At 44.6% G+C, this 16,030-nt stretch overlaps 1 protein-coding gene across 6 annotated transcripts in view; it reads right to left on the bottom strand.

The window, feature by feature from the left end:
* col14a1b (collagen, type XIV, alpha 1b) overlaps positions 1–16,030 on the bottom strand; it is a 77,240-nt gene that overhangs the window by 15,202 nt on the left and 46,008 nt on the right. For 4 of the 6 annotated variants that reach the window (XM_084032725.1, XM_084032722.1, XM_084032720.1 and 1 more), the window contains 14 exons: positions 15,616–15,738; positions 15,060–15,212; positions 12,645–12,761; positions 9,425–9,574; positions 7,980–8,054; positions 6,837–6,976; positions 5,421–5,544; positions 3,506–3,649; positions 3,114–3,278; positions 2,998–3,036; positions 2,279–2,417; positions 2,055–2,197; positions 1,849–1,958; positions 272–430 (listed from right to left, as the gene is read on the bottom strand). In XM_084032725.1, coding sequence (XP_083888851.1) covers positions 272–430; positions 1,849–1,958; positions 2,055–2,197; positions 2,279–2,417; positions 2,998–3,036; positions 3,114–3,278; positions 3,506–3,649; positions 5,421–5,544; positions 6,837–6,976; positions 7,980–8,054; positions 9,425–9,574; positions 12,645–12,761; positions 15,060–15,212; positions 15,616–15,738 — 1,781 coding nt within the window. The remainder of the gene's footprint in view (positions 1–271; positions 431–1,848; positions 1,959–2,054; positions 2,198–2,278; positions 2,418–2,997; positions 3,037–3,113; positions 3,279–3,505; positions 3,650–5,420; positions 5,545–6,836; positions 6,977–7,979; positions 8,055–9,424; positions 9,575–12,644; positions 12,762–15,059; positions 15,213–15,615; positions 15,739–16,030) is intronic. The other 2 variants (XM_084032723.1, XM_084032721.1) reach the window with 1 other exon arrangement.

Raw genomic sequence — 16,030 nt, forward strand, 5'->3', positions numbered from 1 at the left:
GAGACCTGAGACCTCAGACCTGGGCTCTGAGACCTGAGACCAGAGACCTGAGACCTGAGACCAGAGACCTGAGACCTGGGCCCTCAGTTCCTCTGCTTTTTATCACAGGAACGATGGGAACCTGACGATTAATGTGACATGCAGCTCAAATAATTAATTCAATTATTCAATGAATGAATTATTTAAAATAAACAGACCAGGGGGTCAAATGCAAACACAGGATCATGTGACGTGTGTGAGTGTGTGTGCTTGTCCGTCCGTCCGTCCTCACCGGAGCAGAGTTGTCCTTGTTGCCTCTGGACCGGACCATCCGACCCAGGACCTCCAGGCCGTCCATGGTGACGTTGCCCGCCGCGTTGATGCTCTTCTCGGCCGCCGCGCTGCAGTCGATCACCACCTTGGCGCTCGTCTTGCTGATGGCGATGTGAAGCTGCGAGAGAAACGTCCATTAGTCACTTATTATAAATTAAATACCAGCTGAAGGAAAACAGTAGCGATCGTAATAATAACAGTAATAATAATAATAATAATAATAATAATAATAATATAACAAATGAAATAATAAATATAAAAATAATTCGCAATCAATGTAACAATAATAATACACATAAAAATGATAATACATAAAACAATATATAACAAAAATGTATAACCAATGTATTAATATTATTATTATTATTATTAATATTAATAATAATACATAATAATAATAATAAACAAAAAATAAATAATGAATCATTTCTGTAATAAAAAAATATGAATTAAAACAATTCCAGATTTGGCCATGGCCCATGCACATGTTTTGAACCAGTGGCGCCCCCTATTGAGCGAATTCAAAACACACATGGTTCAACAAAGTCATGAAACATAATTCATATTGATCAGACAAACTGTTTCTGATTTACAGTCTGATTTGTTAATATTAATATAATAATAATAATAATAATATACATGTAATACTGTAAATCTATATTTGCGGCAGGAAACAGGGCAGCAGCATCATGAAGCTCTACATCCTCTCCTCTAATCTGTTCTACTTCACTCAGGAAGTACTTGGCCTCCCACCGACAGCAGGACAACAGCGCCCCCTTCCTGTCGGATCAGTAAAACATGAAAGCACGGAGAGAACTGAAGATAAACTCTTCATCCTCTGTTTCCTGCCGTTGCATCATGAACTGAACTTAGAATGCAAAGTAAAAGTCACGTTTCAATCCAGCAAACAAATAAAAGCCTTTTTCTAGAGAGACGAAGAGTTCAAACGTCATTTTAGTTTGTTTGTTTACACCCTAGTTTTTATTGTGTGTGTGTGTGTGTGTGTGTGTGTGTGTGGTACTAGCAGCAGGAGGAGACCTGACGCCTGAACACTCAGGACCCCAGAGGACCAAGTCTATTCAGGTTATTAAGACGTGAGAGAGTTCTGTTCTCTGATCCAGAACCACATGAAGCCATACAGACCTGTACGGGTCCTGAAGGGTTATACAACCCACTACACACACACACACACACACACACACACACACACACACACACACACACACACACACACACACACACACACACACACACACACACACACACACACTCTCTGCTCACAGCCAGCAGACAGAGCTGACTGCAGATCAGTCAGCGAGTCCCTCAGCGGCACGCCGACACTAACACAACATGACTGTGAGCAGGTTCAGGATCAGGGCACGCCTGTCAGGACTCCCTGTACTGTAAGGAAGGGGGGGCTGCCAGAGACCACCTGTGGTCCCCCAGAGGTCTAGATAGTAGCTCACATTAGTCCAGAGACCAGACCAGACTATGTGGAGGAACCGGAGACAGGAAGTCGGGGACCAGGAGACTGACCTTGTGGAAGCTGCCGTAGAAGAGCTTCTTGATCTCCGGCCCTTCGAAGGTGACCGTCTGGAACTCTCCCTTGTAGTCGTTGTTGAAGAACGTCAGAGTCTTTCCTCCGTCTGCAGGACGACACATAAAACCACGACACAATGAAACCCCGTTACATCATCCCTGGAACCCATTCCTGGACGGAGGACGCTGGTGTGGAGGCTCACTGTCCAGGATGACTCCCACCAGCGGCTCGTTGTTCTTGTCCAGGATCTCCCAGAGGGCGAAGGGCTCCTCGGGGGTGTCGGGCAGCAGCCGGAACAGCAGGGTGATGGTGTAGTCGGAGGGGAGTCCTTCAGGGTGGACGAACCTGAGGGGGGAGGGGAAGGTCAGACCCCAGTGGAACCACCACCTCTACCCGGGTACCCGGGTACCCTGGTCCCGGTCTTACCTGGTGGGCTGGGCCAGGAAGGCGTCGCTGTGCAGGTGGAAGCAGGGGAAGGTGTTGAAGGTGCCGGGTACCATGGAAACGCCGGAGACGCTGCTGTAGCGACTCTCCACCAGCCCGAACAGCTCCATCATCCGGAAACCTGACGGACCACGTCAGAAACAATCAGGGACACGTTTCAATTTATTACTGCTTATTAGTATTTATATGCCGTTTACTTTTCATAAAACCAATCTTTTCATAAAACCAATCATGTTTATTACTCTAATGCTTTTTAAATAATGTAATAATAATAAATAATGTCTGTCGTCTCTTATATGTGATTTTTTGTTTTGATGTTTTGTCTTTTAAGTCCATTATTTATGTTTTTATATTACATTAAAATACTAAAAACAGTAAAAAGCATGTACTCTAGTGAATATCTGTCTAATTTTTACTCTACTCCCCTAAACACTAACCTCCTGATGAATCGTCCTCTTTTTAACAAAAACAAACAAAAATTGCTGAGGTTCTTTTTCTTATTTTTTCCAGCAATAAAACAAACTAAAGTATTCTAGTAGCACCAATTCGACTGAGCGATGTAACTAGACTTCCTGTTTGTATAAGAGTCTTGAAAAGAAACACTACAGGATACTTCTACCTGTAGTATTTGAGGTACTTGGACACACTGTATAGTTTTCATCCACCCTAACTTTAAGCTGCTGTAAGTGTCTGATGTTTACCTGGTGTGGTGCTGCCGCTCATCGGTACGGACGGACAAGCTGGGAAAGAAACAAAGAGGTGTGTTTAGGCATCGCGTGTACCTCGGCGATCCAGACCCGAGAGTTCGGTTACTCACTGGCGGTGGCGGCCTCGCACACGAAGGTCACCAGCTTCTCTTCGATCTTGGTGAAGGCGTCCAGGTCGTCCACGAAGAACACGTGTCTGTCGCTGGGTTTGCTGGCGATGCTCACCAGCTCCCCGTAGTCGGCGTCGGCGAAGCCGATGGCGAAAACGATGTAGCCTGAAGGTAACACAGACAACCAGGAAGAATCGCACATCATGTTCACATTTCAAAAATGTGTTTCAAGTGAAAACGAGAAATGTAGCTTTTAGTTGATCGTCTAAATATCACGTCGCTCGTAAATGTTCATTCTATTGTATGAAAATGTAAAAAACAAATACGATTCTCCGTGTTTGTAAACTTTGTACAAATCCTGGGTGTAAAATGTGAAAGCTTGCAGGTCTGACCTTCCATCTGCATCTCCTTGGAAACCTTGTTGACGTCGTCCTGGGACCGGCCGTCGGTGAGGACCACCAGCACGTTGGGGATCCCCCGTCGGGTTCCCCCCTCGGCCGTGAAGATTTTGTCCTTCACGTGCTGGATGGCTCGACCTGAACGGGACGGACCACGCAAATCAAGTTGTAATCGATTGTTCTGGAATAATTTCACTACTTCAGTCCTAAAGACGGATGTGTGACGCGCTTCCAGTTGATATTCACTCACTCGTGTATCACGATCGATGGTGATATAGGATCCAGAAGTTCTTCTTTAATATGACGACTTTAAAACAAATGTATTTTCAAATAAAACCTATTGTAGTTAGTTAGTAGTTAAAAAGCTAGCTAGAAAATGAGCTACCTAGCTACCTAGCTAGCTAGAAGGCTAGATAGCTAGATAGTTGGAAAGCTAGATAGCTAGCTATAGCTCTACTAGCTACGTAGATGATGGATGGATGAATTCATGGTAAATGCAGACAGACAATAGAAAGAAGACGGACCAGCTGGATAGCTAACTAGACAGCTAGAAAGCTAGCTGTAGTTAGAAATATAGAATGATAGATGGTGGATGGGTAAGCAGAAATAGACAGATGATAGAAAGATAGATAGATCGTTAGCTAGATAGTTAAAGAATAGATAGAAGAAAATATATAGAATAGATAGAAAAAACACAATATAATGAGGTAATAATAATGCAGAATGCACTGAGTTAAAAAGACGTAATAAAAATACTTTTAAAGCAAGTCATGTATAAATGTGGTGGCGAGATGTACACAGTTTCTCCCACTAAATTACTGTTTTCATCAATGAAGTCTGACGGCTTTGACGAGCGCTTTGATAACGACTTTAGTTCCCGTCACAAAGTGTCTTTTCCTCCATTGTGAATCTGTTTGTCCTTCAGCTGGCTCTATGGTTTCTTTCTTTGTGGCAGAAGGTTTTCATAAATGAATGATCAGATGTGACTGCGCTGCAGGAGGAAAACGTCACGCGATGATAATTTGGCGGCGGCGGCGATGAAAACGAGCATCAGAGCGGCCCAGCGGGGGGAACGTCAGGCCGAGCAGCCCACGGCTGAATCTCTTTCAAACAATAAACGAGGACAATCTTCTCAAATCTGTTGTTTGGCAGCGAAGGAAGAGAAGGGATCGGCAACCACTGCAAACGTTGCTGTGTTGGTCGAGTATCCAGGCAACATGTTTGGCCCTTTAAAGCAGAATTACACCGTTTAGATGTTTCTGCTGCAAAAATAATATAGCTTCACATTTTTGATTTGTTCTGATTATATTTTTAAAAGATGAAAGAAGAAGAATAAAATGAAGAATGAAGAAAAATGTAAATAGTAAAAAGTATGAACTCTAGTGAATGTCTGACCTGTTTCTTTATTTTCAGTCTAAATAATAACACTTAACTCCCGAATGAGTCGTCCTCTTTCAAACACCTTACCAAAAACCTAAAATATATAAAAGCTAAAATATTCTAGCAGCACCAACACGACATGATAATGAGCAATGTAACTCAGGAAAAGGAAAAAATGAAAGTCTGAAATTGACATTAATTTTTAGGCAATTTCTATTTTTATTTCTTTTTAATATTGTTTCAGCTCAGTTTGAGTTTTTCTTAAACAGATATAATTTTTATTTAGTTTCAGGTTAATCATAGTGGTTTTCACTTATTTTCATTTAGTTAAAAAAATAAATAAATTTTAGTTTGTCACAAAAATCCTGCTCTGGTGTATAAACTGAAAATGTATTATTTGACTCAAGCAAAAAATAAATTAATGCAATGTTTCAGCTTCTTCTCTTCTTTTTTGTTTTATAACTTTATAAAATTAATATTTCTCTGTCTGGCAAAACATATCTGTCGCCACCGAGGAAACGCTCCTCACCTGTCTTGGTGTTGCCTCCCTTGTAGGAGATCTTGTTGATAGCGTCCAGCAGCTGCTCCTTGTCGGCGTATGAGTTCAGCTTGAACTCGGTCCGGGCGTCGTCGCTGAACTGGGCGATGGCCACCTGTCGGACAGGAAGACGAAGGATTGGCCATAAATATCGTAGTTGGAACCACAAACCAACAAACTGTGACATCGGCAGATATAAAACTACAAAGTTAAAATACACGCTTTAGAACATTGGTGGATATTATAGATACGGAAGGACTAGCGCTGCTAAAATGTCACATGAGCTGTTTTATTAACAACATAGGGCTGGTTTGTATAGGGCTGGTTTGTATAGGGGCGGTTTGTATAGGGCTGGTTTGTATAGGGCTGGTTTGTATAGGGGCGGTTTGTATAGGGCTGGTTTGTATAGGGCTGGTTTGTATAGGGGCGGTTTGTATAGGGCTGGTTTGTATAGGGCTGGTTTGTATAGGGGCGGTTTGTATAGGGCTGGTTTGTATAGGGCTGGTTTGTATAGGGCTGGTTTGTATAGGGCTGGTTTGTATAGGGCTGGTTTGTATAGGGGCGGTTTGTATAGGGGCGGTTTGTATAGGGCTGGTTTGTATAGGGCTGGTTTGTATAGGGCTGGTTTGTATAGGGGCGGTTTGTATATATTGTATATTTTTTATTTTACCTTTATTTAACCAGGGAAGAATCACATTGAGATATAGATCTCTTTTACAAGTGCCAAGGCAGCAACTAACATAATAACAAAGGACAGACAAGGTAGTAAATACATAAAAACAGCAGACAATTTGGAATGTTTGGTTGAGATATGACTTAAACTCAGTGAGTGAAATGAAAGCAGTAAGTTTGAGTCTGAGATTCAAAGGGAGAGGTGAAATAAAATAGAAACTCAGCGCTACTTAATGCACCAGCATAAGAAAATAAACAGCTGTCGTATAAGAACCACAAATAATCTTCAGCCTCGACGCTTTAATGACTCGTTAATTAATCAATTAGTTTTCACCAGATCATTTCATGAGACTGCAGTGGTTCAGATGAATGCTGCTGTCAGCGTTACACCTACAGTCGACGGAGACATAAACCTCCGTGGATGCGTTTGATCTGAAACGATCAATATCAGTTTAATTGGATGCTATATTTAGAACATGTTCACTGCTGCCTGTGTTTCCTTCAGGGAACCGAAGCATTATCTCAACAAACCCACCAGACTGCACTGAAAAAAACACAAATTCCTGTTTTCTTTCAATAAAAAAAATAATTCTCAATGGAGTTCTGTGGGTTTGACGAGAGAATAGAGCGATACGGCGGCTTTGGTTCCTCATCACAAAGGTAGCAGGGAACATAGTCCGGGTTTTGACTGTTTCCTGACCTTCACTAACTACAATGAAGCAACGTTGCTGTCACCTGCGTGCCGTCAGGGCCGATCCGGTCCAGCGCCCCCGAGGTGCTGTACAGGAAGCGGATGATCTTCAGGAAGTTGTCGTCGCCGATGCTCCAGGACCCATCGACCAGGAAGACCAGGTCGGCTTTGGCCGCCTTGCAGACTGGAGGGAGAGGAAGTAGGTGAGTTCAGGAGGTCAAAGGAGGTCAAAGAGTGAGAGTGATGAGGCTGCAGATACACGGATCTATTTTCTTCAGCGCTCCTCTGATCATTCATGTCACATTAGGAAATCTGTTTCTTTGTTAAGTCGTTGACTTTCCTCTGCTGGAGGCTGATTACAACACAGCTGCTACCTTCACACTAAAACATCCACTCATTCCTTTGGTTTTTACTCCTCTCTCTTATCGCCGCACCAATAAACAAACTCCCGACTTGATCTTGATGGATGACGACTCGGGAGGGAAATCGGCTTCTGAGTGAGGAAAACATTTGATTGATTAGATTTAAAAAAGCTCTCCAGCTGGTGGATGCCTGAACGTTAAACTCACTAAAAGTCGCTTCTCGCCGACCGCTCGCTTCTCTCCGCTGATAAAAATCACATTAAAGGGTCGATCCAACTTAATTCAGTCACCTGCTCTTTGTTTTCTGCAAACACGCACTTAATGAACTGATATTCTTTCACAATAAAAGCCCGGCCCGCATTGATCAGCTGATCTCCAATCAATCATGCTGGAACCTCACCACTCTATAAGTAAAGACAAAGAGTGTGTGTGTGTGTGTGTGTGTGTGTGTGAGAGTGTGTGTGTGACTCTCAACGACCAACATGTCCCATGATTCATGTAACAGGAAACGCGGGCCGACGGCGATCTAAACTCAGTAACTATAACAACATCTGGATAAATCAATCATAACAATCAACTAAAGCGTGCTGCTGAGAGAATCTATGCTGCTTTATGTTTGCATCCAAGGCTCGACAGGAAGGGTTGTCATTGGCAACCATCCACAAGTTGAAGTATTTCCCCCTAACCCTTTTATATCCCGAGGGTTTCCTCTACCGGGGGTTCTACCGAGAACCCGTGGATGTGTTTGAGGTGTGAAGGTTCCGTTGTTCCTTTTAAACATCATCTTTGGCTGAAACAACAAGAACACACAATCTGAGCTCTTACCTTCCTTGGCAGGGGGGATTGTGGGTAGCGGCGTGGTGGTGGGGGGCCTGGTGGGCGCCGGGGTCGGGATGGGATCTGGAGGGCGAGAACCAGAGAACCTGTAATCATGACGCCATTCATCGTAGAACCATCGACGCCCTGAAATTAAAATCCCACCAAACCGGAGAAGAGTCGCACAAATAACAGCGTTCAGCTCCGTGATGTCATCGCCGTGTCATCGGGGAGATGGATCGCAGCGTCTCTGCTTTCAAGTCCTTTATTGTGTGTGTGTGTGTGTGTGTGTGTGTGTGTGTGTGTGTGTGTGTGTGTGTGTGTGTGTGTGTGTGTGTGTGTGTGTGTGGAACAAAAACACACTTTACTCCTTCAGGGCTGTTTAGCAATAAATCAGCTGCCTGAGGTGTTCAGGAGCGTTCAGGATCGTCAGGAGCGTTCAGGATCGTCTCAGCCTCTTTGCCTCCATCTTTTCTCTTCCCTTTTAATTTTTTTCTTACATCCTCACTTTATTAGTTTGAGTATTTCATGGATATTAAAACTTTAAATGTGTCCTTAAAAGGTGCTTATTATTGCCAAACATGTATTATGACGGCCTGGCGGTGCAGCGCAGTGTTTACAAATTTAATTAACGCCTTCAAACACAACACCGTTACAAAAAATCTTAATTAAATATGATATTATATTAATTGTAAATTTTGATTGGAGTTTTGAGTTTCTGCAAGTGCATTTTTCTATAATACCGAAATAAGTTTTTTCCCCTTTAGCTCAGGCCATGTTTCCTTGGCGATAAGGAGGCTAAGCCCCGCCCCTTCCTGTGAAGCATCACGGGACCTCATTGTCGGAAAAATTATGTACGTAAGTGAAACGAGTTGACGTTCGTCGTCAGTGAAACAGTAGACAAGAAAGAGCAGCTAACTAACGTCACCTGCCTGAAACGGAGCCGGAGTTTATATTTGACTCTTTTTATGTTATGTTATGTTATAGGCGGTGAAGGGTCCATCAGACCGGATCAGAAAAGAAGCTTACATTTCAGAGCTGCACTTGAAGGCCTCGTTGCAGCCGCTGTATCGGGACACGGCTTATAAATAAGCATCACCGCGGTCACGTGACTTCACGTCACGGCCTCGGAGCTAAAGGCGGACGCGTCGTAAACTCACCAGACGGGTTTTATATCGTAGAACAGAGACGTTATTTCAGGAATCTGACCAAACACACATTTAAAAAAAACTAAAAACGCTTTGATCTCGACATGAAGGGACCGCGAGTGTAAAAGTGCTGAGTCATGTTTTGGTTGTAGGACTCCTGCAGCAAACATGTGTTAGATTAACTAAAGCACATTCTTTTAGAAGTTATTAGCCGTTCAGCTGGGAGTGACCCCGGTGACCCCTGGTGGTCTCGGTGACCCCGGTAACCCAGGTAACTCCGGTGACCCCGCGGTAACGAGGACTCACGTGTTCTCTCGGTGACGGTGGCGGCGGGCCCCTCGCTGCCGTCCTGCAGCTGCGCGTAGACGCTCATCTTGTACTGCGTGTCGGCCTTCAGGTTGTTGAAACAGTGTCTGTTGGCGCCGCCGCTCAGCTTCGTCTCCTGCTTCTGACCGTCTGTGGAAACAGAAACACCTCGTTATGGTTCTGGATCACGCTGGATCTGGATCTGGACTGTGGGGGCTGAGAGGCTCAAATTATTATTATAACTGTGTGACAACGTTATTATTAACGACCAGGCAGCGTTAATGAGTAAAATAATAATTATTTAACCAGAAAACGCAGCTGTAACACTCTCACCGAAATACACCAGACTCCATTCACAAAACATCACTTTTACTGTGTTGTTAAAACAACAATCACAAACTGGTTTAGTCCCAGAATTCATAGCGTTGGGTGTGAAACTATCAGGAGAGACATCGAACACAACCAGAGTTTGTTGAAACATGAACCAGTGAGTTTTAGTTAGTTTTTATTTAGTCGTGTTTCTTCGGGTGTAATTACCGTTGTCGCTGATGGAGTCTGGTGTATTTTGGCGAGGGCCATAAAACTACTGTTTCTGTTTTCATAAAACAGATTTGACTCTTTAACAAGAAGGTCTATTTCCACGATGTCGTCAGGCAACAACAATCTGAGCCTCTCATTGGCTCAAACAAACACATGTGATGTGGCGGTTCACTTTGATCTCTCCGGATCCATTTTGTTTCACGGAAACCTCTGAGCGGTTTCCAGCGAGGGCAGGAAGTGACTCAATGCTAGTGGGCTCCATGCTAGCTTTGACATATTGACGGAGCCACAGCGCTAGCAAGGCTTAGCGAAGTGACAGTTAGCATTTACTTTCCAAACTAACTATCACAAAACTGTTATTATATTGTGTTTGTCCTGTTGTGTGTTTGAAGCAACCCAGTCTCCATCTAAAAGGTTTAGATTGATGGGAATCAAACCGCCGAGGCGACGCGTCGTCATGGCGACAGCCTCCCTCTTAGGAAGCTCTTTGTTTAAATTTAACTTCGGCTTCAACTAGGAAACCCTTTACTCACATTTCTCCGTCAGAGACGTTTCAAACATCCTGCTGTTCAGTTTCCGCCCCAAAAAACCTCAATTTAAACTTTTCACGCAGGTCGACTTGACGAACTAAAATCCAATTACTGAAAGAATCAACGTGCATTTGTAGCTTTTTGTTCCGCTGGCAACCTGTCAAGTGTATTTCTAAGAAAACAAGAAACAAGGTATTCCGTTGTAGGAGCTCGTCGAGGGAAGGCAGGAGGAACATTTTAATGAGCGCTGTGAGGAGTTAATTACTAATGAAGCCGTCACTTTGAATAATACAACAACCAGACTTAAATTCTGCAAAGAGACGTTCAACAACAGCCGGAAAACCAGATTATTTTATTCATAGACGCGTCTGAGAGCAAACGGCCGGTTGATTCCAGGAAGGGAACGCGATACGTCCACATCCTCAGGTTTCTCCACCATTTGGCATCCCCTCCAGGGAAACGCAGCTTCTGTTCGGCGTCGTAAAGCAACTAATAAAACTCATGACACACGGAAATGTTGCTGCGTTTCAATGTTGTTGCAACACAAAAATAAACACAACCGGGGAAATATCAAAGTTTACTTAAAATTGGGGACTTGGTTATGTTTGGGCAACAGAAGTACCCGTATCAGACAGGACCTGAACATGGGTCTACTAGGTGAAGGTCCTGTGTTTTTCTACCCGTCCACCATCACATCTTTCTCCCTCCAGGTTCTTCCACAGACTCAAACCTCTCATACGTTATATGTCGACGTGGAGGAACTATTCTTTGAAAACAGAACAACTTCACGCCTCTCGTCCTCCGGCGGCACAAACCAGTAATTATTCACCAGCTGTGTGAAACATAAATCCTCATTTAGCTCCGTTACGTGTCGAGAAGAATCAAACCTCGGATCTCCCTGAAGAAACGAGGGGGGGGGGGGGGGGTGTGACGCCTTTTATGTGACGTTAACGACGGCGTTGCCGCCGGAGGCCTGACGGTGATGAATGGCAGCCATTACTACCTTCCAGTCGCCGGCTGGATTAAAGTCGGTCCTACCTCTGAGGCGGCGCCAGCGTGGAGGACGGGAGGGATCGGATCAGAGCGACCGGATCGGAGAGACCGAATCGGAGAGACCGGATCGGAGAGACCGGATCGGAGAGACCGAATCGGAGAGACCGGATCGGAGAGACCGGATCCGAGCGACCGAATCGGAGAGACTGGATCGGAGAGACCGGATCGGAGAGACCGAATCGGAGAGACCGGATCGGAGCGACCGGATCGGAGAGACCGGATCGGAGAGACCGAATCGGAGAGACCGGATCGGAGCGACCGGATCGGAGAGACCGGATCGGAGAGACCGGATCGGAGAGACCGAATCGGAGAGACCGGATCGGAGAGACCGGATCGGAGAGACCGGATCGGAGAGACCGGATCGGAGCGACCTGATCGGAGAGACCTGTCCATCTGGCGTTATCATGGTGCATCGGCGTGCGTTATCGCATTCACACAAATGGGGAAAAATACTCAATTACTACTGCGGCCGAATCACAACCCGGCAATTACTGCAATAATTGCAAGGGCTGTTCTGTGAAGGTGACTTTGTTGCAGAGCGACTTCTACATCAAAGTTCATCGAACAAAAAGGGAATAGGGTTTCGTGAAGATTTTAATTAAAGTCTCTGGAGGTAATTAGAAGTTCAGGTTTCTAAAGGTGCTGATTGTCTGTAATCTTCCCTTCAACATCAGATTTAAATCTCTGAGACCCTGAATTAGAAGTTTCTGTTTTATGTATAAACGATGAGTTTCTGTACATTTAACAAACAAATCAGATACTTAAAGTAGGTGGAATGTAAAGTTTCACAAATTAAAGGATACTAAATTAGAGGGAAGGACATCTTTCTGCTCATGTGGATGCGTTTACTTCAAGGATGCCAACAGACTTCCCGTTGACATTGTTTCCATCCCGAGCAAACTAAATAGCCGATAGATCGCATTTCTTTAATATTTCACAAACAGCGTTGAGCCTGGGATGGTTAAACGTTTTAACCACGGCGCCCCCGTTGCCGATAGGACTCGTCTAGAATGTGTGTCTATCGTCTATGACGATCAGATGGATGGGAGCGTTCAGGCGCCCTGTGTGGCTCAGAGCGGTACTGCAGATGGACTTACTGAGCAGAGACTCGATGACGACCCGGTAGGTGGCGGCGTGTCGCTGAGGCTGCCACTGGGCACAGAAGCTGGTCATCCTCACCTGGTAGGCGTTCAGGTTGGTCACGGCCAGGTACACTGCAGGGGGGATAGCATTAATAGCATTATTATTATGTCTGTTTGAATGCATTTCATGTAGTTGAGCTTTGGCAACACGTTTCATATGTCATGCCAATAAATCACTACATGCGGAGATAAAAGTTTGACCGACGAAATCCTTCTTCGCTCCAAGAATTATTCGGAATGTTTGCGTCGCTGGCACAAACTATTACATCACGACCACAAAGGCTCGTATGTGTCGGCTAACGTTATGTGTTATGTCACCAAGCGGAGCTAGCCACCACGGCTAACGGTAGCATCACATCAGTTAATGTGTGTGTGGTAAGTTAGCCTTTGGTCGTCTGGAGTGGAAAGCGTAAATATGGAACACGGAGAATTCGGACAAATCGCACTGAAATCCACGTGTACGGTTATGATCTGGAAAAATTAATGAAAAATACTTAATAATTATATGAAATTATTAAATTAGGATAAATATTAAATGAATGAAAATATTGTAAAATATTAAATTAGGATTTTTATATATGATTATTATTATTATAATACGAGGATTATTTTCAACAAACTTTTTCTGAACTCTCCTTTGTAAGCATTCTTCTCTCTTAGTCGCCGCGAAATTAAACATAACATCTGCTGTAACCGCACGCCGTCGAGTTCCCGGATTTAAATAAAGTTAAATTTAAATAATTCCCAGATTTAAATAAAGTTATTCTCAGAGCAGCAGAACGTCAGCTTCTAACAAACCCACGCTCTTATGCTAATTCTCTGGAAGCGTCTCCGACTGCTGAAAGCCTCACTAGTTTCTGAGATACAGTTTACATTCTGTTCTACAGCATTGTTTCAGACTGAGACACAGATGCATTGTGGGTCTCTGCGTGGTGTTTCTGTAGAAAAATCCCTCAGATGGTGATTTAATTAGATTTAATTAGAGGACTAGAAGGGATGCTTACTTCAGTCTGAACAGCAGAGAGACGATCTCTTCCTGTCGCTCAAACAAATCTATTGGTAAGTCTATCAGGACCCTTTTTCATGCTGGACTCCATAAAGTCCTCCATGGGACCAGAACTAGTTTAACTGCTGAAAAAGACTTGGACCCGGTACACATGAGAGAAGTGCCGGTCTTCCTTTACAACCAGAGAGGAGTCGCCCCCTGGTGGCCAGCAGAGAGAAGTAGGACCACTTTCTCATAGACTTCTATACAACCAGAGAGGAGTCGCCCCCTGGTGGCCAGCAGAGAGAAGTAGGACCACTTTCTCATAGACTTCTATACAACCAGAGAGGAGTCGCCCCCTGGTGGCCAGCAGAGAGAAGTCGGACCATTTTCTCATAGACTTCTATACAACCAGAGAGGAGTCGCCCCCTGGTGGCCAGCAGAGAGAAGTAGGACCATTTTCTCATAGACTTCTATACAACCAGAGAGGAGTCGCCCCCTGGTGGCCAGCAGAGAGAAGTAGGACCACTTTCTCATAGACTTCTATACAACCAGAGAGGAGTCGCCCCCTGGTGGCCAGCAGAGAGAAGTAGGACCACTTTCTCATAGACTTCTATACAACCAGAGAGGAGTCGCCCCCTGGTGGCCAGCAGAGAGAAGTAGGACCACTTTCTCATAGACTTCTATACAACCAGAGAGGAGGTAGTTATCATGCGGCGGGGGGAATCTAAACGATCGTCTTCTGGAGGAGAGCTGATTGATGGACACTCAGAGCCTCCTGGAGGCGGAGAGACGACCTAAATCTACTCAGCGGTTCATTCCATGTAATTAAGGCGGCGCGGCGTTAACAGCGTCAGATGGATATCCAGATATCGACGCGTGCAGCCGGACGCTGATTTAATTAGAGGAGCTGTCGGACGAGGAGGGGAGATAATGAGGTCTATAAGCGGTCGGGGTCAGAGAATCAAATTACCGACACCAACCTGATCGGAGGGTCGGTCCGACGAGAGTTTGTTAACGTGGACGACGTCGGTGTTTTTATCTGCTGGGATTATACTCATCCTATAGTAGTCCTTTAGTCTTAGAAAACCAGTTTCACTGTTTATTATTAAAAACACACACTATTATTATGTAATAATACAATCATTTTAATATTTTGGTTTTCACACACAAAAACTAAAGAAAGCTGGAGGAAACGGCTCCCACATGTTTAAGATTATCGTGATAATATCGTGAATCACGATTGTTGATAATGTTTACTAATTAATAGGATAATAGTCCACCACCACTGACTCAATCCCTTATAGAAATGTATTTTGGTGTATTTCCTGTTTAACTGCGACGTGACGGATGTCCGTGATTGGACGAGGACGTCGGTGACTCACGGGTCTTGGCCCGCCCCATCAGGGCCTCGCTGGAGCCCGTGGTGTAGGAGGCGATGACCTTGACGCTGTAGTCCGTCCCGCTCAGCAGGTTGACAATCAGCATGGTGTTCACGTCTTCTCCCACGAAGGTCTCCAGGGCCGGACCCGGAGCTGCTGGTTCAGAGACGATCGTTAGCTCCCATCCCAGTGAGGAGGAGGAGGAGGAGGAGGAGATAACGTTAATGGAGCTTCATTAGTACAATCACTGAACGCCGGTCGAGTGCTCCGACTCTGCTATCAGCTCATTAAGTATTCGTGTCTGCGTTCCCACATGCAGCGACTATTATTCCCCTTTCCTCAGCTTTAGCCTTCTGTTGAACTTAAAAACACAATATTTATTTGTTTCTTCTTGTGAGGAAGTGATAAGTGATATCTCTGATGTGATAAAGTCCCTCCATCACAGGAAATCAGAAATATATCCATCCGACAGGATAAATGACAAACTAATCTTGAATAAATGTTCCTTTTTTCAGCCAAACCGTGGTGTGACTGTCTTCCAGAGAGGACGTGGGATTACCGGAGACCGGCTGGTAGACGACCCGGTAGCCCATGGTGGGCGACGGCGGCGCGTCCCAGCTGATCCTGAAGCGGTTGTACCATTCCTCCGACACCCGCAGGTTCTTCGGCGCCGACAGAGGAACTGAGGAGACAGACATCGCATTTCAGGTTTCTCAAACATCCGAGGTGTTCAACGTGAAACCACACGGATCCTTGTGATCCTTTTATCAGCCGACAAACAAGTCAACAAAAATCTGGACAAATAAGAACCCTTGAATATGGAGGAAGCATCGACGTTTTACAGGTTCATTTTTTAAATTGCGTAATATTGCAGGAAAAGGAACCTCCGCTAGCATGAGAACTGATGAACATGAAATGAGATTTTCTGATGTCCAGGAACCTTCTTCACACTTCTGTGGTTAGAAGTACTTATT

The sequence above is a fragment of the Eutrigla gurnardus genome (assembly GCF_963514095.1).
Source record: "Eutrigla gurnardus genome assembly, chromosome: 17".
NCBI lineage: Eukaryota > Metazoa > Chordata > Actinopteri > Perciformes > Triglidae > Eutrigla > Eutrigla gurnardus.